The sequence below is a fragment of the Mytilus californianus genome, unplaced genomic scaffold (assembly GCF_021869535.1).
Source record: "Mytilus californianus isolate M0D057914Y unplaced genomic scaffold, xbMytCali1.0.p SCAF_13, whole genome shotgun sequence".
Classification (NCBI taxonomy): Eukaryota; Metazoa; Mollusca; class Bivalvia; order Mytilida; family Mytilidae; genus Mytilus; species Mytilus californianus.
The window spans coordinates 19253212-19277228 of record NW_026262615.1 but is presented as its reverse complement, the minus strand read 5'-3'; the positions used below and the strand labels follow the sequence as shown (position 1 = coordinate 19277228).

Here is a 24017-nt window from a genome sequence, read left to right as displayed (position 1 = left end):
ACATGCTTGTCTACTTATTTATTCTCTCGTACTCATTAATCTTAATTGGTAATTTTTCAATATTACGATTCAATGTCATCAAATGTTTTATCGCCGTACGTTTTCGTGTTTGACTAACGAACGTTATATATCAATTAAGAGACTGGGTACAAAGCATCCTTTTGTAGTATAGTTAATCACCACTAAATGTCTCTATCTTGCTACAGCAGTGTTGATGTTTATTTCTTATAAGGTATTGGAATATCGCATTGCTTGTGCTGTCATGTGGTGTAATCGATTTCTGTTTGTATGTAAAAACTAATTCTATCATCTGCTTCATCATTCACAACATTTAAACTCAACAGGAGAACAATTAAGGAAACAATCGGAAAAATTACTTATTGGAACAGCAGATTTTTAACTTCCGTATACCGTCAAGTTTACAACGTGCACACAACTGACCAATCAGAGTCAAGTCGAATGTTATATAGTAAAATGTATCAATTCAAAAACAAATTACGGAACAAAAATAAGTTATTTTAAAGTGAAATTCCTGATTAATTCCAGATCATTAATTTTCATTGGATAAAAAATCTTGATACAAGCTTTGAAGGAGTGTTATGCTGGTGACTAATTTACTTTGTCGGACAGAAATTGTTTTATTGTAGAATTCATTCAGCTTTACAACATTAAAGAAGAGGCTTTTGTACAGTAAATGTCTTTTAGATTGCCAAATATATATCTTTATTTCCTCCATATTGAAGAGCGGATGACGATTTGATTAAAAGGAATAAAAATGACGTAGACAGCACACCGTTCCAGAAGTGTCATTAATAGTTCAAGTACAGTTATAGTATTATCCCGTCACATACTTTTGATTATCTAATTATTCACAAGTTCAAACTTCGGACAAATACTTTACCAAAATATGATGAAGGAAAATTGCTATCCTCGTTAAAAGTTATATACAATAAAACAAAAAGCCACCATCTGTTGCTAAAAAGTGTCATTGTATTTAATATTTGCTGAGCAAACAAAGAAAATACTTACGTTTTATCGATAGAGGGAAAGGAAACCACCTATAGACCAGAAAAAGTACAAGGTTAACGTACTTATTTTTTTAGTGTTAGATTAGAGAAAAGTGCGCGCTTTCAAGGACATCGAACTGACAAACTGCAAATCGACAAATATAGTTGCTTTCAAAAAGTACAGCATTTTGCACCACCAGTATAATAACATACTTATTTTCTGTCGATCTTTTGTGAGAAGATTTCGATTCGTTCCATGTGACTAAAGAAACAATAAAAATAGATCCACACATTAAGTCTGGTATATTTTGGAAAGCCGTCCATTTAAAGATGAAGCATATTCGATTGCCAAGACGTGCCTCAGCTCCATGCAGTGTGCAGCATCAAGTTGTCAAGGTAACGATTATAGTTGTCTCGTGTTTAATTTTAAATACTGTTTTGTCTCGTGTTCCATATGTAAGATGATTTTATAGCTTACTATGCGGTGCGGGTCTAGTTTGCTCTGTGTTGAAGGCCGTACGGTGACCTATTATATGTCATTTGGTCTCTGGTGGAGAGTTGTTTCATTGCAATCATATCACATCTAATTTTTATATATAACATGTGCACATTGCTCCTGGATATTTCAGTCTCTAGAAATATAAGCATTCTCATCCAATTTTAATTTTGTATACATTTTATATATTGATATATTTCGTGTATATGTTAATATGTAAATACGGGGTGACAAATGGACAATTTCTTTCTTTTCGTTGATTTCAAAACTATGCCTTTTCTCCAAACGTTTCGGTTTAGAAATTTAGAAATTCAATAAAAAACATGATACGTTATATGAATAAAAAGATATGTGGGGTATACGTTTACGTCAATAAGACATCAACCCAGGTACACATACAACCAAATCACATCTACAGGTCAACATGTATGTATAGTCTTAAGTAATGGATATTATTTTTTTTTAATATTCTGATAGTCTGAGTCCCTGCATTCGTCAAAGTCACACTTATTTCTGCTGCCTATAGCTATGGATTGTTTGCAAGGGCTTCAAGGGCTTAGCTGTATTTGGCAAAACTTTTAGGAATTTTTGGTCCTCAATGCTCTTCAACTTCGTACTTTATTTGGCCTCTTTAACTTTTTTTGATTCGAGCGTCACTGATGAGTCTTTTGTAGACGAAACGCGCGTCTGGCGCAAATACAAAATTTCAATCCTGGTATCTATGATGAGTTTATTCAGACTTATAATTAAAGCAAACAAAAGCATCCTTAATAAAACTGTTTTTACCTTAATTGTATACAAATTATCTTTAAAGAAATACGTTTGCTAAAACCTTTGATTATTAAGTTGTATAAATGTTTTAATCATAAGTATACTAATTTTTATGACACTTTTAAGCATTTGGTTTCAGTACCAAACAAACAGAAAGAAATTGTAAATCCAACATCTTAATACGTTCTTGACTTGGGATTTCATATGAACATGCTCCTTCGCTTTGGTAATTTGTATTCTTCATATATGGGTTCATGTGTCCAAGGACCAGTGTGAATTTTATTCTACTGGTCAATACCTCAAATCTAGTTCCATGGCCATCAATCACGGAGGACAGTTAAGAACCGATTTTGTTGATTCGCATACCGAATAATGGACCCCCTTGTTTACTGATGTCTCCTAAACCCCCTTAACAAAATTATTAATAGATTATTATTTACAGTTTTCTTATATCATCTAAATCTGGTTTAAAGAACAAAAGACAAAAAAATCCATCTAACCAATATGTCGACAAAACTTTTGATATTCCAATTAATAACAATTATAGACATTTCAAAATGTTTAGTTTGAATCACATGTTCAAGTGTGCTTATTATCGTTTGTTGTTATTGAATCGTTTATACAAAAACATTTTAAGTATAAATGCATATTCATTGATGAAAAGGAAATACGTATGATCAATTATTCATAGAGGAAAAAGTTATACACGACAATTGTAAAAGTTACATTTTGAAAATCAATTACGGTTATCAATTATTTCTGAAACTATTGATATTCAAACGTGGAGGGTTCACACGTAGGATGCTTGTAGTACGTATTAAGCAACATACTATTTTCTTTAAGTTTTATATCACATATTAAATTTCTATTTCCATTCAAAAACAATACTTTCACTAAACAAAAATAATAACGATCTTTATAAATGATTTTTCAGTCGTATTTTAAGAAAATAATGGTTTACTTACATAAGCAAATATAAAAACATGAAAAGCACAACATAAAACAGATATACAAGCCTAATTTTTTTTTTGCTGTTTTTTTTTTTTTTTTTTTTTTTTTTACTTTTAAAAGAAGCTTTTAAAAATGGTTTATTTCATGGAGAGGGAAGAGGGTGGCGATGAAGTATACAAAATACGAGTCTTGTTGGGGTGTTATATTTGTTCAAATGGCATTTACAAATTTTAAAATCAGATGAAGTTTAAAACTACAATGTACGTATGCCGATAAACCACTTTTACCACTTGCATTTGGGTCTAAAAATTGGTATACACTTTTACTTTAACAGGCATCGAAAAATTCAAGTAATGCTGACGTCTAGTTTAATTTTTTAAAGTTTTACCACTCCCGCCTCCCCCCCCCCCCCCCCCCCCCCCCCCCCCCCCCCCCCAAGAAAAAAGGAGACGATACCATATAGACAATAAGAATTGCGAGTCGAAGAAAACCCGAAAATACCTTGACTAAAAAACATTATACGACGTGAAGACAAACAATATTCTTAACAACATTAAATAGAAAACCCAATATTGAGCAACACTAAACCCAACAAAAACAGACTGACTAGACAGAATAGTAATAATAAACAAAGCTTAGACTGCCAAAGCTACATCATCAGAAGGAGACAATATCACAGAATATCGTACTATAAATAATAACAAAAGTAACTGACAACAAGCTCATAGTAACTAACCCGCTTATTAGACATTTTCGAAAACTTATCGACACTGACGCTTACACCTATGCCTAAGACGACAGGTAACCTTTTTAGGTGGGGTCATCTCAAGATGTACAATGAGCACAGGTATTTATAAAAAAATATATATATAATTTACACTTTAAATATTGTATAAAAAAATATTTTCAATGATTTGTTGATTTATTGGCTCTAGTTTGAAGCTGAGAATTGACCGATCTTCATATTATAATTTTTAAAAAGGGGGCTTGGCTTTGCGTAAATTAGTAGAACTTTCCACAGAAAGTCAGGATTCTACTTCGTCAAAATCATCTCTCAATAACGCCGATTAATTTTTTCAATCGTGAAAATGGAAGCCATTGTAGGGATGACCCGCGCTGTCAACTTAGCTCTTGAAAACCGATAAATTTATCCACTTGGCATAATTACGATCCTTACATGACAGTTGTGTTTTTTTTAAACAAATGTATCTACTAGCTATAAAGCATCTCATGTACTTTTAGGCCTTTTGTCAACTAAAAACTATTTTCTGGTTGGTTGTCACGGAAACATTTTGAAAGTTAATAAAAACATTAAAAATTTCTAATTAAGTATTATGTGGAAGGGCAGACTAAACATTTGCAGAGGTTGAAGAATAATTAACCTAGATTACACACACACATTTTTCTTTTCTTTCAGATATGCATTTTTAAGATCCACTTATAAAGTCATGGACTTTTTGTATAAATCCAAGGAGGAGTTAGTGAACAACATTTGTCCCACTTTTTTTTATACATTTCATAAATAAAATAATTAATATGCCTAAATTTTTCACTAAAAATGAGTGAACGAAAGTAAAACAAAATACAACTAAGAAATACACTTCCAGTTTAAACATTTGAAATAGTACAAAGCTTTTCTTATATTATTCAAACACACCTACTCTGTTGTTATGACACATTAGGAAGGTAATTCACTTGACCCATATATTTCCTGTTTTGGTACTGTGAATGTGTAATGTTATTATATCAAAATATAGCCTAAATAAAAAAAAAATTAATGGATCTGAAGCGAGACTTTTGTATCAATATTTTTACTTTATATACGTATTCAGGACAAAACAGTCAGCTCAAACACGCTTGAACGTAAAAAGGTGTACCCGATTTTCTTTTTTGATAAGATGAATACCCATTTTGGTTATTTTACCCCAAAAACTACATGAAATGTAATTTACTGCTTGAAAAAGATCAATCAGTATAATTCGACAATTTGAAGAAAACAGTTGGAATATCACAAATCATCACTAAAAGAATTCAAAAAGGACTTTGTGTTTCTAGCTCAGATTTTGAATTAAAAATTATAAAAACCCAACTAACGAATAATGAATTTATATTTTTTTCTATCTCTGCTGTTTCAAACAAAGTTTTACGAGGGGAGTCTTTTTCTTCTATGGGATATCCATCCTATTTGCAGGGTCGCCATATTAAAAATATATGCGTTTTTTTTAAATAAAATTTACCTCGTTAATATAGTTATAAAATGTTGAATTAAATTCATTTAGTGTATTTTGACATTTTGATACGGTCCCTCTATTTTTTTAGTCAGTGTAGGGATCGGTGTCGGTATAAGTGTCCGTGTAGATGACTTTTCGAAAATGTCTAGTAAGAAAGCATGACTCAATGAATTCATTACGCTTCCAGGACCTCCTCTAGTCAATAAATGTGTGTTATATATTTATCAGAGACTACATTAATCTGACTAGATTGATTGATTGTTTGTTGTTTAACGAAATATTTGCCACTGGACGTTAAGGAACCAACAATCAATCAACCTAGTCAGATTATTGCAGTCTCTGTAAACTTTATAACACACATTTATGGACTGAGCTTGACATTTAGTTTCGTGTAGACACTATGGTGTTGAAAACTGTTCGCTTACCTTCATTAGTTGTTCTTTCTATTTTTTGTTTGTTTAAATTTGTGTGTTTTAAGGAGATGTCTCACAGGTAAAATTGAATCCTCCTTTTTTATTCATAAAACCTACTGTTTTGAATCTCTTCTGTGGATTATGGCATAAACAGGCGAAATCGGAAAAAAACTAGAAACGCTAAAAGTACAAGAATATATAAGGCGGCAGAAAAATGTAGGAGATATTATATAAATAACACATAGCTGAGAGGGTGATAGAGCAGATTGTTACCCCGAGAAAACATTGTCAACTGAGGCGAAGCCAAGGTTGACAATGTCTTTTCGAGGGGAAACAATCTGCTCTATCACCCTCTTAGATATGTGTTATTTAATTTATTATTATCGTCTCCGAGTACTGAATGTTCTGTCTTTAAATTTCAAATGCAAAATAATAAACTATATCGTCTTATATATAACAATCATCCGTATTTATTAAAGCGCACAATTGAGCAAGCGTCTCCGTGAAGGGCACTAGAGTATTTGCTATGGAGTAGTATATAAATAACACATAGCTGAGAGGGTGATAGAGCAGATTATTACCCCGAGAAAACATTGTCAACTGAGGCGAAGATATGCGTTATTTAATTTATTATACTGAATGTTCTGTTATTAATGTCGAGTAAATATTAAATTCAAAGTAATAAACTATGACGTCTTGTACAGAACAACCATCCGTATTTAATAAAGCGCACACTTGATCAAGCGTCTCCGTGTAGGGTATTAGAGTATTTGCCATAGGATAGAGTCGTATTTAATAAAGCGCACACTTGATCAAGCGTCTCCGTGAAGGGTAATAGAGTATTTACCATAGAATAGAGTAAATTACACATGTAACACCCTCGTATAAGCCAATCAAAATATTGCATTTTTACGTGAAGTATAATAAAGTAAATTGTCTCCCTCGTATTAACCAATCAAAATCTGACATTTTGACCAGAAGTATAATAAAGGAAGGAAGACAACGTTTAACCTGGAAATATATATATACATGTAAGCCTACCAGAATGTTGTTTTCTCCTCTAGGAAATCATGTGCTTAGTCAGATCTTCAATAAACGTAAATGTTGAGTTTTTCAAGATTCATTTAAAAAGGGCATTTTCTATAATATAAAAAAAAAAGATAATAAACTACTTTTTTAGACACGCATCAGTTTTGATTGTATTTAGCCTAAACCTGGGAATAGTGTACTAAGGCTCCGTGTTGAAGGCCGTACTTTGACCTATAATGGTTTACATTTACAAATTGTGACTTGGATGGAGAGTTGTCTCATTGGCACTCATACCACATCTTCTTATTATATATCTAATAACAATATATTATGTTCCAAGTTGAACGCAAAGATTATTTATATTACACATCTTCTTTCTAATTGAAATAATAAAGAAGGATATAAATTGTCACTGTATATAATTATATAAACTAATATACAGATTTAATTACAATGTTATGCCCAATGGTTTTTTATATGAAAGCTGTATCACGAAGACCATGTGAATGAAATTGGTTCCGTCTCTATTGAAGCGACACATAAAGAAATGTATTCGTCCTAGAAAATCATTGATCAGCTTAGAACAGTGTTAATAATTAAATTTTCCTGCGTCATCAAATCTGTCATTTTGTTCTACTTAATTAACGTTCTTTGAAAATGCAAAGTCACGATTTAAGTTTTTTATTTGTTTTCCTGAAAACAAAGCGATTATTGGATAAATATGTCATTGGGTATTGAAAGGAAAGATTATCAAGCAAATACAGTCAAATCTAGAAAAAATGCAATGTATATAAAATAACACATTTTTTGACATTGTTAAGTACTAGGTTTAACTTTCGATTTTGAATTGATTTTTGATTTTTGGTGTTTGAGCGCCACTTTTAAGCAACGCTTTTGGGCTATTTCGTGGCGGCCAGTTTTTATTAGTGGAGGAAGCCGGAGTGCCCGGAGAAAACCACCGACCTTCGATAGGAAAAATGACAATCCTTGTCAATTAAGAATGGAGTCGAGTGCACCCGCACGAGCGGGGTTCGAACTCACAACCTCAGTATTGACTGGCTGGTGATTACAGTAGTAACTACTTAGACCACTCGGCCACCAAGGCCCCTTCGATTTTTGAAGATTTATCTTAAGTATAATATATCTTTATTTTAGAATGGTCAAATCTGATTTTCATTTTCAGTGTTTGAATCAGTACATACATATATATATGTGTGATATATATAATTCGTCTAAATAACAATGTTAGATCTGTAAATTTGCGGAAGCACATTTTTTTTTCTTCCCTGGCCGGGATTCGAACTCATGCAAATATATATGATATATAAGATATACATATATATAAGATCCATGTTTCATCTCGTGATCAATTTATTTGGCATTCGTCAATGGCAGTCAGCAAGGTTTCAGAACATCAATTGTTCGACCTGTTAGTCAAATGCGATTTGTTAAAATATACTTTTCACTTTTTTGATCTTTTGGAAAATGTTGTTGTTAACTACGTTGGAAAATTTTCTCAAATATGCAATTTACATAACTTGACCTGTTAATTTTATGCATATTATGCTCGAGACAAATATTGATATTTTCAAATACAGTAGATTGCAATTCTAATGGCACTGTGAAGGCATAGCCTATATATTGGCAAACTGTTACATTGTACCCGATACTTGTAAATTGATATTGAAAGTCAACTTAAATTATTCGTTAGTCCTTCATTTTCTTAATTTTTTGTTTGATGGTGATCGAAAAAAATATTTTTCAGGAGCTAAAACAAGTTATTTATCCATTACTAGTCATAGGTACTTGGGAACAGGACATTTTGTTATACATTGTACGTGTGTATAGCTTTCTATATATATTAGCAGTAACCGCTATGGAAAGAAAACTTGAAATTGATAGGAAATAGTAAATACATGTTATTTCTAGTATATTTGTGTTAATTTATCACAGGAAAACGCGAAAATAATTGATATCAAAAGAAAATAAAAAAAATAACGGATTTTAGAAAAAGAGAGGGCAAAAAAAAAAATTGTCCTGTCCCCAAGAACCTATGTTACTATTCATTCATGTTTAACACATATTCAATACTCTCGGAGCATCATATATTATGAATAGTAAAAGAAATTTATCGCCTTAATTGATCCATTCTTAGACTGAAACTGACACTATGTATTATGAAAACTGAAAACAAATTATATCAAATGTGCTGTAATGACGTCAGCTTTTAAGTTAATTTGCTTCCAAAGTTGTAAATTGTCACTTTAAATAGCCAGAGACCAGGTGTAAAATGTCTATGTGATTACGCTACAACTTTCATTCTGTAACTTGTCCATCAATTGTCAAAGGATATTACGACTTTAATCAATGCCGTAATCCCGAATGAATTCTCGTAATTGGGAGACTGTCGTAAACACTGTAATTTCTTTCTCGGGACAAAGTCTTTAAATAAACTTTTAATGGAGAAACTATTTATCTACACGTCTATCACGATTATAATGATAATGAACAACTTAACTGAGTATTCATTCTGCTAGGTCAAAGTCTTCGCAGCACCAAAATTTACGTTTTTTTTGTTCGTTTGTTCTTTCATGGCAAAAGTAAAGTAAAAAATTCAAAATCCGATGGAATTTTTTTTTTAATTTTTTCAAAAAATCAAGCAAAAAATTTCGATACCCAGAAATTACCAACTTTTTACAAATTTCCTCACTGAATAAATGATTTTGTCAGCACAAGAAAAAAAAATACTCTCAGGTTACAATGAAAATCACAAACTAAAGAAGGACACACAATACCATAGAAAAAAGATAAATATTAATAAAAACAATTTTGAACAATCCTCCATACACTATACAGAAGAAAAAAACTCCACCTAAATCCAGGGAGGATTTACCAAGGATTTGTATAGTTAGACTATACAAATACTTGGATTTACTAAGGTGTTCTGGAACTATTATATACATGTAACTCACAATTCGTGAAGGAGTAAACGAATCAATCAATTTATTATTTACATTCAATTTGGTAATTGGATATGAATATGTACAACAAATAACAGATTTAGAGTGTTAATAATTGTTTCACTTAACTCATAACGCTCAAGAACAATAATTAATCGCCTTGAATTATCACACGAAAACTTCGCTTCAGACGACTTTCCGAACTTCCAGTCCGTCCAATCACCGTTCCAGCCTGATAATATAACGAACAATAACGTACCATATAAAATATATGCATTTCTTGCTGCAGTATTACTCCGTCGTGTTGTTTATGGTAATAATACGAATCTAGTGATAATAACTATTTAGTGGTAAGAAGTAAGGAGACAATCATAGATATATTTCTTTATTTGTAGTCAAAACGATCTCTGAGCCTTGATGACATAGAAGAATTGAACGAAGATCAGAAACAAGGTTAGTCTATCATAAAATGACCACATCAAGTGTTTACTATAAAACTGGAGTAAACTTTTACTTATCTTAAAAAACCACTAAACCCCAAACTTTATAACTTCAAGATTCATGCACATGTCACCTGGCACTTGCTTGCTTTGTCGAAGGTCATTAGTTCAAAACAGGATTCATACATTGACTCAGTTTAACATTGCATTTTTAATGTATGCAGTACTAAAATGAATATAAAAACGGTTTTATAAAATAAAGAGATATGATATGATTGACAATTGGACAAGTTTCAACTTAAGACAAACGGACAAGATGCAACAACTATATAATAGATCAACACGACAATAAAATAGAAAACAATTCAATACAGAAAGACAACGGCAATATTGTTGTCCATGAATCAGTATTTTTTCTATATAAGTAATCAAACGCTCTCTTACGATGATACGAGCTAAATTTGACTACTTGCGTAGAAAATGATTAGTTTTTACAATGTAGCATTCAATACTAAGGAGATCTGTTGGTCACACACAGATAAAAGTTGTGGTTTGTAAAGCATGGCGCTCGAGATAAAAGGTTTGCGCCGAAGATGTTATGTCAAACCCTGAAGATGTAACCGGCAGCTCTGAAGATGTAAAGGGTAGCGGTGCTGATGTAGACTCTATATTGGTTGATTAGCTGTTGGTGATTAACGCCACGTTTTGCACTCGCTATTGGCTATTTCGTGGCAGTGAGTTTTTATTGGTGCAGAAAGCCGGAGTGTTTAGTGTTGAAAACTTGTGTTGCTCTCATTGTCTTTTTGGTTATTTGTGTCGGTGAACTGCTGATTACTTGACGTATGCGCAGCTTCTCCTTTAAATTTATTCATAGAAACAGATATAAAAAAAACATAATCTTAACTACATTTTAGTGCAGTTAATTTTCGCAAATCGTTTGCATTGTATAAATAAACGAAGTTTTATATTGCTGGTAATTGTTTTAGAGATCTATTGCAGATAAAAATTATTCTCTTGACTATAAAGATATACAAAATTCAGTAACAAACAATTAAGGCTCGCGGTGATAAGACGAGAAGTTTTGTCTAACTGCTCGTACTACTTACATCCGACAACCACTCCTTTAATGTCTTACTTCCAATTACCTAATAGTATTCATCTTTATTTGTAACTTTGTAGTCATTTTTGATATTACTTATTCATTGCGTGAAAGACGTGACTTAAAATCTTCTTATTAAATTAGGAAAAATAAATCTTCTCAATAGGATTACAAATCTCAAAGGATATTTTTTCAATAGGTATAAATGAATGGTTTCAATCGTTAATCTAACATAACAATTCCCAGGACAAATTTTATGTACATTTTCTACAATAGAAAATCAAATTATTGAGTTTCATCCGCTTTATTTACGTCTGTTTTACTCCCAGAAATTAGACGTTTCATCACAGAAAGTGATAAATGAGTGTCTATGCTTGGAGAAATTTCAAACTCCTAGACATTCAAAGATACATTTGTAAACCCCAAGGAGTATAGAATAAGTAATTTTGTATACCGAATGATATATGTACATTCTATATGTTAGTATTCTTGGGATACCAAAAGTTGAATCATGAAGATTTCAGATCAAGTAAAACTAAAGATGATTTCACATTTATTTATATTTAAACGTCCAAGTACCGCATGCATTGATAGTACGGTTATCTTTTTTACAATTTTATCAATTAAATTGGAAATTAAATAATAATTGGAACTTTCACAATGTGATATTAACAAAAATGTGACAGCATAATTCCTAACCTAGTCCATTAAAAATGGAAATTATATTAACATCACATAAACGGTGTGTAGAAGTTGTAACTTTATACAAATTTATAATGTGTACATATTTTGTACAAGTCAAAATTTTGACGCCAGTTGATTCAAGTTGGTCTTCAAAGATATTTTGTTTGATATTCTAATCGCAAATATACTCATTACTTTAAAGTTTTTTATAAATGACCTCTTTGGAAAGAAACTGCGAATGAGGACATTATAATGGGTTAGATTCTATTTACATTTTTCTCATGTACCAAATTTGAAGTTCCTTAAATGTCTTATTATGTCCTTATAAACTTTGTATCAGTGTATAAGACTGCAGCATGTATCGTAGTCCTACAAAAATAACAATCATTGGTTTAATCAATAAAATAAAATTGAGAATGGAAATGGGGAATATGTCAAAGAGACAACAACCCGACCAAAGAGCAGACAACAGCCGAAGGCCACCAATGGGAGAAAATATCGCACCCGGAGGTGGTCCTCAGCTGGCCCCTAAATAAAATTGTGTACTAGTTCAGTGAAAATGGACGTCACACTAAACTCCAAAACATATTAAAGACAGTTTTTTTTTGTTTTATCAAACTTATGTTTAACTTAAGAGTAACAACATAAACATAACCAATTTCACTGCGCCGGATGCGCATTTCGACAACTAATGTCTCTTCAGTGATGCTCGAGGCCATAATATTTGAAAATCCGTAACCTAATTCAAACGTTGAAGAGCTGATAATACCACCAATGACATATAGACCTAAGATGTTTGCAAAATAATAACTGTTACAATAAATCTGTTCAAATTATAATCATTGTAGACAATGAGTGTGGGAAACAAATATTAATGCATTTTAGTATAAGAAAGAACTGAGATCGACTTTAAAAATTTGTCAATATGGAAAACATTTTTGGGCGGATACGAAACATAAAAGACATTGTTTTGGCAGGCCTGAGATATAAATGTCAAGGTAATATGGTTAGCGGATCATAATGAAACAAAATAGTATTCTTTGGCAAAAATGAAACAAACATGATACATAATATATTTTGGCAGATCTGAAGGAGGCTTTTGGCATGTTCGTTTCAAGGAAAGGGAAGATGTCAGCACGAGACCTTGGTTCATTTCTACGCTGTCTTGGCTGGAATCCATCGGAAAGAGATCTGGAAGAAGCGAGACAAGAATTAGACGTCGCAGGTAAATATAAATAAAGACAAATAAGAAAAACTTGCAACAGTCTTAAAAAATGAAAAAGCCTATGGCTGTTAACACTAACTAAATCATTGACGTTAACTAAATCATTTACTTTAACTAAATCATTGACGTTAACTAATTCATTAACTGTAGCTTATTCATTAACTGTAAGGTGGTACCAAACATCTTGATTAAAATCAATTTGGCTCGTTTAATTTTCATAAAATTTTGACAAAACTAATTTGACACTTTGACACATATATAACAATATAAAAATTTCAAAAAACTTGAACCACACACTTTATCGGAAAAATTTCATTGGATATATAGTAGTTTGACAAACACTAATTTTGATCATTGAGAAGCTTAATGTTTCCTTAACAATAGAACGTGATTATAACGTTCAGCTGATTTTCACAGGGTTATCTCCCTGTAGTGTTATGTACTAACTTAACTAAATCATTGACGTTAACTAAATCATTAACGTTAACTAAATCATTGACATTAACTAAATCATTAACGCTAAATAAATCATTGACGTGATTTTATTCATTATTACATTGGTAGCATTGAATTACATTGATTTCCCAGTCAAATAAAAACCGATAATTTCACATGTGAAATAAGTATAGATTATTACATGGCATTTTTCATTTCAGACCCTTTATCGGCCCTAGGTCATGATATCAGCCCAAGAGCCGCAGGCTCGAGGGCTGATATCATGAACGAGGGCCGATAAAGGGTCTGATATGATAAATGACATGTAATTATCTTTTTATCATATACTTCAACAGAAGAAATACAGACAAGAACTATTAATTAAAATTTTGTCTTTCCATGAATTTTTAGATAATAATTTACAGACAACCAAATACAAATGTCTTAACTTTTATTGTTTTTATTGGTATTACAAGCATTTTATTTATCTTGTCACAACAATTAACTTGTTCTTAGTTTGAAATTTGCTCCTCAACTATTTTGTGGAAAGTCTTAAATCACTTGCGGTTTTCCGCACTGTGTTGTCGTTTTCGAACAAATTTCCGGAAATGCACGACGTTGCATGTGATAAACGTCACGGAAATTAACGGAAAGGCATGTGATAACATTCCGGAAGCAGTCAATAAAGGTTCCTTTATCAGCCCGCTGAGGAAATTCTTAGGAATCTGATAAATAAACCTAGTAATCCTTTCATAGCCTTTTAATATTTTTAAATGTTATTGAACTGTAAAATTTTAGTAATATTTTATACAAGTATATGATAAACGTTGTTATTTCACTCTCTGACGTCATACAACAATAGGCGTTGTCAAGACGTCGATAACGTCGGATCAAAACAAATTGTGAATGCGTAGAAAAAAGATATAGTTCCTTACATTTTCTACATTAATTTCATTAAAAAAAGCCATTTGCCAATGTAATAAAAAGAATAACTAATCAAAGAATTCAAATATCGAAAAATATTCAACTCGTGACCGAACAACACTGATAATTAACTCATGCGCTACGCGCATTCGTGAATTAATGTGTTGTTCGGTCACTCGTTGAATATTTTTCTCTATTTGAATTCTTCGATTAGTTATTCTATAATTATTGTTTATTTATTCATTAATTCATTAACGTTAACTAATTAATTATAGAATAACTAATCGAAGAATTCAATTAGAGAAAAATATTCAACGAGTGACCGAACAACACATTAATTCACGAATGCGCGTAGCGCATGAGTTAATTATCAGCGTTGTTCGGTCACGAGTTGAATATTTTTCGATATTTGAATTCTAATTTCAATGAAATTAATGTGGAAAATGTAAGGAACTATATCTTTTTTCTACGCATTCACAATTTGTTTTGATCCGACGTTATCGACGTCTTGACAACGCCTATTGTTGTATGACGTCAGAGAGTGAAATAACCACGTTTATTTCACATGTGAAATTATCGGTTTTTATTTGACTGGGAAATCAATGTAATTCAATGCTACCAATGTAATAATTGACGTTAACTTATTCATTAACTTTATCTTATTTATTAACGTTAACTAAATCAGTAACGTTAGCTAATTCAGTAACGTTAACTAATCCATTGACGTTATATTCAAACGGACGTAACGAAGGTCATTAAATATATATATAATCATGTCTGTTCATTCCTCTGACGTTATACAACACTGAGTCAATATAAGTGTTGTCAAAACGTTTACAAAGTAAGAAAAAAACGATGAAAAAGTTATAGTTCCTTGTTTTTTTTCTACTTTATTTTCTTTAAAATTCAATGTGATAAAAATAAAAACTAATCTGAGGATTCAGTTGTAAAAAAATAATCAAATCGTGACCAACAGAACTAATAATTCACTCATTAGCTACGCGTATTCGTGAATTCATGTGCTTTTCAGTTACTCGTTGGATATTATTCGACCTTCGAATTTTTCTTTTAGTTATTCTAAAATTAGCAGGATTATTTACAGAAATCGTTATTACAGCACCAAATTGGCTTTCCCTGTCACTCGAATTGACAGGTGTTCCCTAATTTCAATAAATTAAACTGTCGATTTTTTTCCTGCATCGGTTTAGCACAATAACCCAGAAAAGATATATAAAACCCAAATTTCAACAAAAGACAAGTGTCTATGCCATATGATAAGCTCTGAATTGCCCCGAGTCTAATATACAAGTTTAGTTGTGTTTATATTTAATAGAAAATAAACCAGTGTTCTGTCATCTACATCATAATGCCTTGAAAACCATAGAAACGTGTCAAAAATGTTAAACAAAATATATTGGAAACTGTTGATTAATTGTAGATCATTTACGCATTATAGTAACTGCTTGATATTCTTAATGTACCAACACTTTATTTGTGATAGTTCACGTAATCTTGAGTTGAAAAATATAATGTATTAAAACAATGCCCGCAAGAATTGGAAAGCTGACCGTAATTTCTGCATCTGATAAAGTAGACATTTTGTATTCTAACACTCTAATATCGGCCGATGTACATCAAGTAAAATTTAACAAAAAAAAAAATCCTTTACCTTGTGCAATGTGACAGTAAATAATCAATGATTTAAAAAAAAGGGGGGTTTTAAAAGAAATTTTTAAACTGTTCAAAAGTCCATTTTTTTATAATGGATAAAATGCACTTTTGTCTTATATAAAAAAAAAACATGATAAAAGGGCATTTTGTTTTAAATAAACTTCGTTGTTGCTACATGTATACCTGGTAAACACATTAAGCATTTTTATATAGATTTTTACTTTTGTCAAATGTGGAAATTTTTATATGTCGTTATTAAAGATGTGCTTGTAAATAATTTATAAACTATATATTTTTAATGTGATTTATTGTAAACTTAGTGTCTCGTAAGTCTACATAGGCTGAGTATTGATCTTTGTTTTAACTGTTTTGTGTATTGAACTTATTTATTTACTTGTAAGGTCAATATGTGACACTTTGATAGAATTATCATTATCTTATATTATCTTATGAAGGCAACAGGTATACATTTTGTACATCATGATGTACCTGTCACAGAGATACAAACAACTTATAACTCACATTATTACAGATTCAAACAGTCATGTTTGTTAAAACTTTCTATAACGTCTTATTCGTAGTTCTTGTACATGTAAGCTATAAATGGAGAAATATAGCATACTATTACACGGCGTATTAAAATACCGTTGACAATTCATCATCCAATTAAACCTTACTAGTTTGCATACTTTTAAAAAGATTTCCTAACTTCCTTATTAGTTTAAAGATAATCCAATGAGCCACGAATACTGATATTGTATAGAACATTGGCAATACTAATTAAGTACAATAGATCCTGAAACAATATTACCACGGGAACCAATAGCTAAAGTACAACACGCACTCATTTGTAATTAGATATTACACTTAGAATCTGATAACTACCTTGATGTTTTAATTAATTTAAAGTAAAGTAAGAAGTAAGGTCTTTATGAAAAACTCATCAGCAATCAATGGCTTTTAACTATATTATTATCATGTCAATGTTAAATATATTGCAATCTCTCAGTAAAGTGCATTGTCTGTCAGAGTTTTCCTGACCTTAATTGAAGTCTGTGTGGTCAGTTTTCTGTACTTTTAAAGTATTGGCTCACCGTAATCATCATATGAAAATGTTTTGGCGATTTTCGGTAAAAAATTGATCCAAAAAGGCTTCATACCTTGTTGAAAAGCATATCAGAAACAATGTCCCTTTACTTTTAACTGGGTAATTGATTCTAGTCGGTCTTAACAATGCATTTTTATAGTATATCTGCGTTTATTGATTTTGCGTTTAAACCATGCAGTTTCTATTGTTTACTTAAGCTAGGTCAGGTGAATGTTTTAATTATATGATGTTGGCGATAGCTTTAACTATGTCATTTCACTTCCATCAGTAGATCTCGATATGCTGCAAGTATAAACATTAAGGACTGAAGCACTTGTATCAATCTGCGTGAGGCCCTTTACAATATAGTATGAGGTTATTCAGTCATCTTGATTAGCAAATGTTTACACATCATCGGTCCAGAATTTTACTGAAATTAGCAAAAATATTAAATTTTGAATTTTGAAATGCAATATATCTGAACGAGTGAGATTTTTCATTTATTTACAAGCGCTAACTTCTTATACCTTTTATCATATTTTTTCGAGAAAAATGGGACGTGAAAAAAAAAACATTTTTTGATCCTTATTTACCTTTTACAGTGAAATTTTATAAAAGTTTGTTTATTTTCCCAAACTGTCATAACTATTTATGTAAGAGCAGATGCTATTCTAGTTTTGATGTTTTCCCCGAGAAAATGCAATGCGCTTAAATAAAGCATTGACTGATCCTTAAGGTGGTACCAAACACCTAGACTAAAATCAATTTGGCTCGTTTAATTTTCATAAAATTTTGACAAAATATTTACTTTGTCCCTTTGACAAAAATGTACAAATTTCAAAAAAACTTGAACCACACACTTTATCGGAAAATTTTCATTGGATATATAGCAGTTTGACAAACACTAATTTTGATCATTGAGAAGCTTAATATTTCCTTAACATTAGAAAGTGATTAAAACGTCCAGCTGATTTTTACAAAGTTATCTCCCTGTAGTGTTATGTACCACCTTAATCGTTTAAATATCAACACGTACGGTGTATTCATCTACAATCGTTCCCAAACTTATCTAGAACGAGTTTCTATTCTTAGTAATAATATACAATATTTATGAATAAAAATTGATGCGAATATACGTATAAGAAAGCAACCCATCAACACCAACCCCAACAAAAGACATTTATGAGTCAACATACGTCTAGTGACCTCGACTCCACTTGAAACATAATAGCCTTTATCAATCACGATCAGTAAATACTCGTGCCATCCTACATTTAGAACAAGTAATCATGATCATTATACAATTGTCAATACCTTTGATCAGATTATAGACTTTCAATGGTATTTTAACACGCGATTTAGTACATGTCACCCAGTTTCTTGCATTTTCAATTTGAACGGTTATTTATGTTTAACAGGACTACGTATATAGATTCCAAAGTTCTCAAAAGAATAAGGGAAACAACGGTTTCTTTACAAATAAAAACGATTTCAAAATATTTCCAGATTAAATTTTTCATATTGGTGTTTTTTGCCTTGCATTGCCTTTGTTAAACTGACATAATTCAATAAGTATCATTAATAACGCATGTGTTAGTCGATATCAACAATTATTAAGGACAATTTATGCATATAAATAAACAAGTACTAAAAATCTAATACCGTAAATCCTTTATTGAGGAGATACAAGTATGATAAAAATTAATAATGTTTTATATAAATATATGCAAATGAGAATATATGTCCTGCTTAAGCTAATTCTGTCCAATTTACATCTATTGGAACAAAATCTGAGCCTGGGCTCCTGCAGTTCGAATTCATTGTAACGTTGTATCGTTTCAGCAAGTGGTCGTCTGACATTCGCGGAAGTGGAAAAGTTTGTCCGGAAACGTGGTGGGATCTATACAAAATCAGAAGAAGAATGCGACATCATTGAAGCGTTTAAGGTTCTGGATAAAGACGGGACTGGGAAGATATCTATTCGCGACTTCCGGCGTTGCATGACGACTTTAGGAGATAAAATGTCCGACGAGGAAGTTGAAGAAATATTGCACTTTGCGAAAACAAAAGATGGAGAGTTCATCAACTACGCAGGTAAATACTTAGTTTTTTTCTTTTTTTATACCATCTCCTAACTATAGCTCACATGTAAGAAGTACAGAAATTCTTGAAAAAAGCATGCTTGACGAAAGAAACAACAGATCACAATTAAAAATACATGTTTATACCGTAACAGAACTTGGAAAAATGTATAAACTCGTCATTATAAAAAAAAGCTAAGATGTGGTATGATTGCCAATGAGACAACTATCAACCAAAGACCAGAAAACTACACATGCAGGTTATCGTACTGTTTTCATCTCTGAGCAAAACCCATACCGTCATAGTAAGCTAAACAAGGCCCCAGTATTACCTAATGTAAAACAATTCAAACAAGAAAATAAAAAGCAAAGGTTTATTAAAAACAATAAAGTTAACGTAAAACAAATAAGGCAGACAACAGTAATGACATCCACTGAACTTAAGGCTGCAGACTTCCGAGAATATCCGCCATTGAAATAATCTAACGATTTCAATTCATTTGCATCGTCACAACAGAAAACTTTTTGAAATGGCCATAAGGTCAATTTGCCAAACATTTACATGTATATCGTTACGAAGTCCCAGTTTAACAAAAAAGATGTATAGAATACTAGTATATAAACTGTGTATCGTTGAAGACTACATGTATTTATTTCGACCGGAAAGAGTAAGACACTTTCGTATTAATGGCATACATTTTACAAGTTGTTAGTATTTTTCATTTTAACTCTATCTATCGTGTTTTTATCGTGTATGTCAAATCTACCAAGTAGAATTATTGGTTCGATTGAAAACAACAGACGTTTGCTTTGCCAGGAGAAAAAACTTGACTTTTCCGAGACTAAGAAACAATCACAATATAACAGTAAAAATGAAGCTGCTATCCGCGAAATAAATAAACACTGCACTGAAATTTGACGATGAAATCAAGGATTCTATCAACATATAGCCATTATCTATAAAACGGTTAAAAATATTTCCCATTAAATATTAACGTCACGTGATTAAGGGAATAAGCCTGGCTGTTTGCTTCTTTCTAAAGTCAATATCAAAAGTGCACCAAGTAAGTTTGTATTTTTTTTTTTCATCATTTCATAATCGAACTAATGATCCACGAATATTTTGCTATGCCGAACTAATGATCCACGAATATTTTGCTATGCCGAACTAATGATCATCAAACCTTTGCAATACAGAACAATAAAATACATGCTATAAACTCTTCTTTTATAAGTCAATCTCAAAAGTGCATCAAGTGAATTTTGTATTTTGTGATAATTTTTAACCAAACTAATGATCCACGAATCTTTTGCTATGCGTCTAAGATTGTTTGCCTTAATTAAGTTTAATTTCGTTTGGCATCTATGTTTATCGTTCTGAAAAAAATACTGATTGAAAAATCTTTAAAGAAATTGTACTACTAACATTCCGATATATAAAAATGAAAAATGAATAACCTTAAGACATCCCATGTTAAGTTGTCTAATAAATAATCTCCGATCTTGAGCAATCACCCCCATCCACATAGCATAGATTAATTCGTTCTATTTTCCTGAAAAAAATCTCATGACCTTAGACCCAGTCTATCAATTTTCTGTCAAATTGATTCAATATTATTTATTGGCAAAGTGATTTTCATTTTCAATAACTGGTTATTCAGGTTAGATTAATGGGGGTCTGGATGGGGTTAACAGAATAAAGAATAATGGGCCAAAAATAGAGAAAAAATGACTAATAAGATTCACGGGATGCTAAAATATAAACAAGTATCGGACTTATATATGACTACAGAACCAAACCCCTTATAGAGCCAAAATATCACTGCAGTTAAAACAGCACTAATCTTTCGACTTAAAATAAAAATTCTAACCAAACTGGATCTACATGTAGAAGAAGTCTTGCCATAAAAAAAGGAAATTTAAATTCCAAACATAAAGGAATAGAAATAATTATCTCATTTATATTACAAGCATATATTTTTTTATGAATTAATGAATTCATGACGCTCTTTTTATTTAAACGCATCTATGTATCCCTTAAACCGATAACATTCTATTCCGTCTAAAACTTGAAGTGAGGTGAGAGTTTTTTTTTTTTTTTTTTGCTCTATGTTGAAGACACTGTGACTTTGAGAAGAAGAGTAGCAATAAAAGCGCTGTTCCTTTGCTTTTTTTGCTGTGCATGTACTGATTTTGTGTCATGGATGAATACCCCATATCCTTTGTTTTTTTATTGTATTCATTGTTTTAGAATTCTTCCAAAAGTGCCAAGATTATAGTTCCGACGAGGGTTGACAATAGACGAACACCAAAATTGTTTACAAAGATCAATCTTTGTCCTTACCGACAACCCATTTTCTTGTCCGTTGGAAAAAGAATACAGTTTGACTGGTTACTTAGAATAGATGACTTACAATGTAACTAGTAGAGGAGAAATCTTTGTAGTGGAACCAGTAGACAGGAAGTTTAGAAACACTGACCATTTTGTGCTTTTTTACATTTGCACAAACTGCATTGAATATATTTTGTACAATTGCATATTGCCATTTTCGAAGTTCACACTTGCCAATTTTATTGTATTTAATCAACAGTATTAATGTACATGTGTATCATTGTTTTAACGAGTAAACAACAATATTACAAAATTGAAAATGGTAATGACTGTGTGTATTCATATTTTTAAGGATAATATACTACATAAAGGTATACACAACTTGACATACCCTATTTGATATGATAATGCAATGTAGGATTTCGAATGTCAATGTATCAACCTGGCATATATAAAGAAGGCTTTAGAATATTTTTCACCTTTAGCTTTTCATCAGTTTTCTTTTCTAGTGTCAGCTGTAATATCTCGACCTAATAGTCATTGATTTCTAAATCTTGGAACGCATTCTCTGATGATTTTTTTTTGTAAAGGGGTCTTCTAAAAAATATTGAAATGTCCAGTTTTTGAGACAAACTGTTTTTAAATGTATTGAAATTAATTATTCAGAAGATTTAATTTACATCAAAACGTACGTATTAAAACATTATCATAAACATGCTTATTTTGTATAGATCTAATATAGCATCCTTCAATTTTGAGGAACAAACTTGGTGGTCGTAAACGATATATATCTTCTTAACGGAAAGCAACTTACAATTTGCAGTCATTTACATTAATTAAAACAATGATTATCGTTTTTCCTGGTTAACCATGAACTATCGTCAAGTTTCAAGTTAATTAAATGTGAATAAAGGAAACCTTCTATGTACATATTTAACTTTGCAAGTTGTGTTTCTACGTAGTCATTATTCATTTGAATGCAATATCTCAATTACACAGAGGATGAAATGTACTCTAGAAGACGAAGGAGGTATACTATTAAAACAGACTGAATGTTTTGTATCTCGATTTCTTAACATCGAAACAATGGCAAACACAGGCCAGTAACGAAATCAAAATATGTGTTTTACGCTTTTGTTTTGTTTTTGTAATGCGAAGTGTTGAAAAAAAAGAGTGTCTGTCTACAAATGTATCTATAATTATTTCTTTTCTTAATACAAATAAGTTATTTGAAAAAAGAATATCAGGATAAACGCCTTAAAAAAACAAAGTACATTTTGTGTCCAGAAAATCCGGTCAGTTATGTAAGTTGAGATCATTTATTAGATCCTATTTTTCTTCAAGGTTGTACCAAAGGTTATCTTTAAAATTAATGACATTCCATAGAGTATTTGTATCATAAAAGGGGATAATATGAATAACAAGCACTCATAAAACCCACACATTACATTCCTCTATAATTAGCATTTTCCAATATTAATCCTTAATTTGATACATTGATTTAAGACGTCCATTTGTGATACTTCCACGAATATAGGGTGTCTTCCGATATCTTTAATTGTAAAATAACAGAAAAACATTTGGTCAAGGTCTTTAATGAAATATGCAAATTTTGATAAAAGAATGCAATTCATTTGGAAGGATTTTCATCTTACTAAAAGAATTTCCAACTTACCATTTACAAATTTTGTCAGGCATTTACATTTGTGGTTACGTACATTTCAGTAATAAAACATTTGCACGTCATTTGCAAATTATTTTTTTGCCCCCTTTTCGATAATGTGTGCACAAACTGACAAGATGATAATGTTATATTTGGGATGCTAAAGTCTTGATATTTGCAAGTTTTGTTTACATGTTTTTGAAAAAAATTGTATATATTTATAACTTTTTTCACACTTTCACATTTTTTATTACAAATACTTACAATAAAGAATACAAAGTTATTGTTGCATTACCTTACTTGAACTGTAGGTATATTAGTATACTACCCGCCTGAATATGTACGTAATATTTCCCGCAGCCATCAATCGTCGTTACTTTCCATGATCAACACGATGGTTGCCATTAGTGGAGCAGAAGTCTACAGAAATATAAAAATTACCACATTTTCCTGGTATTTTTGTTGCATAGTTTTTCTGGATTTTTTGTGTAATGATTTGTGGAGTTGAGTTTCGATTG

At 31.3% G+C, this 24017-nt stretch overlaps 1 protein-coding gene across 1 annotated transcript; it reads left to right on the top strand.

The window, feature by feature from the left end:
- The first annotated feature begins 304 nt into the window (after window positions 1-304).
- On the top strand, window positions 305-23782 carry LOC127723327 (uncharacterized). Its single transcript, XM_052229892.1, has 5 exons — window positions 305-1403; window positions 10254-10311; window positions 13166-13306; window positions 19266-19517; window positions 21756-23782. The coding sequence occupies exons 1-5, from the start codon at window positions 1338-1340 to the stop codon at window positions 21797-21799; spliced, it is 561 nt and encodes a 186-aa protein (XP_052085852.1). The 5' UTR covers window positions 305-1337; the 3' UTR covers window positions 21800-23782.
- The last annotated feature ends 235 nt before the right edge of the window (window positions 23783-24017 follow it).

Coding starts and splice junctions, on each gene's coding strand:
- LOC127723327 (XM_052229892.1), top strand. CDS start 1,338: ATGAAGCATATTCGATTGCCAAGACGTGCCTCAGCTCCATGCAGTGTG. Junction 1,404..10,253: donor TGCAGCATCAAGTTGTCAAG/GTAACGATTATA, acceptor CTTTATTTGTAG/TCAAAACGATCTCTGAGCCT. Junction 19,518..21,755: donor AGAGTTCATCAACTACGCAG/GTAAATACTTAG, acceptor TCATTGTTTTAG/AATTCTTCCAAAAGTGCCAA.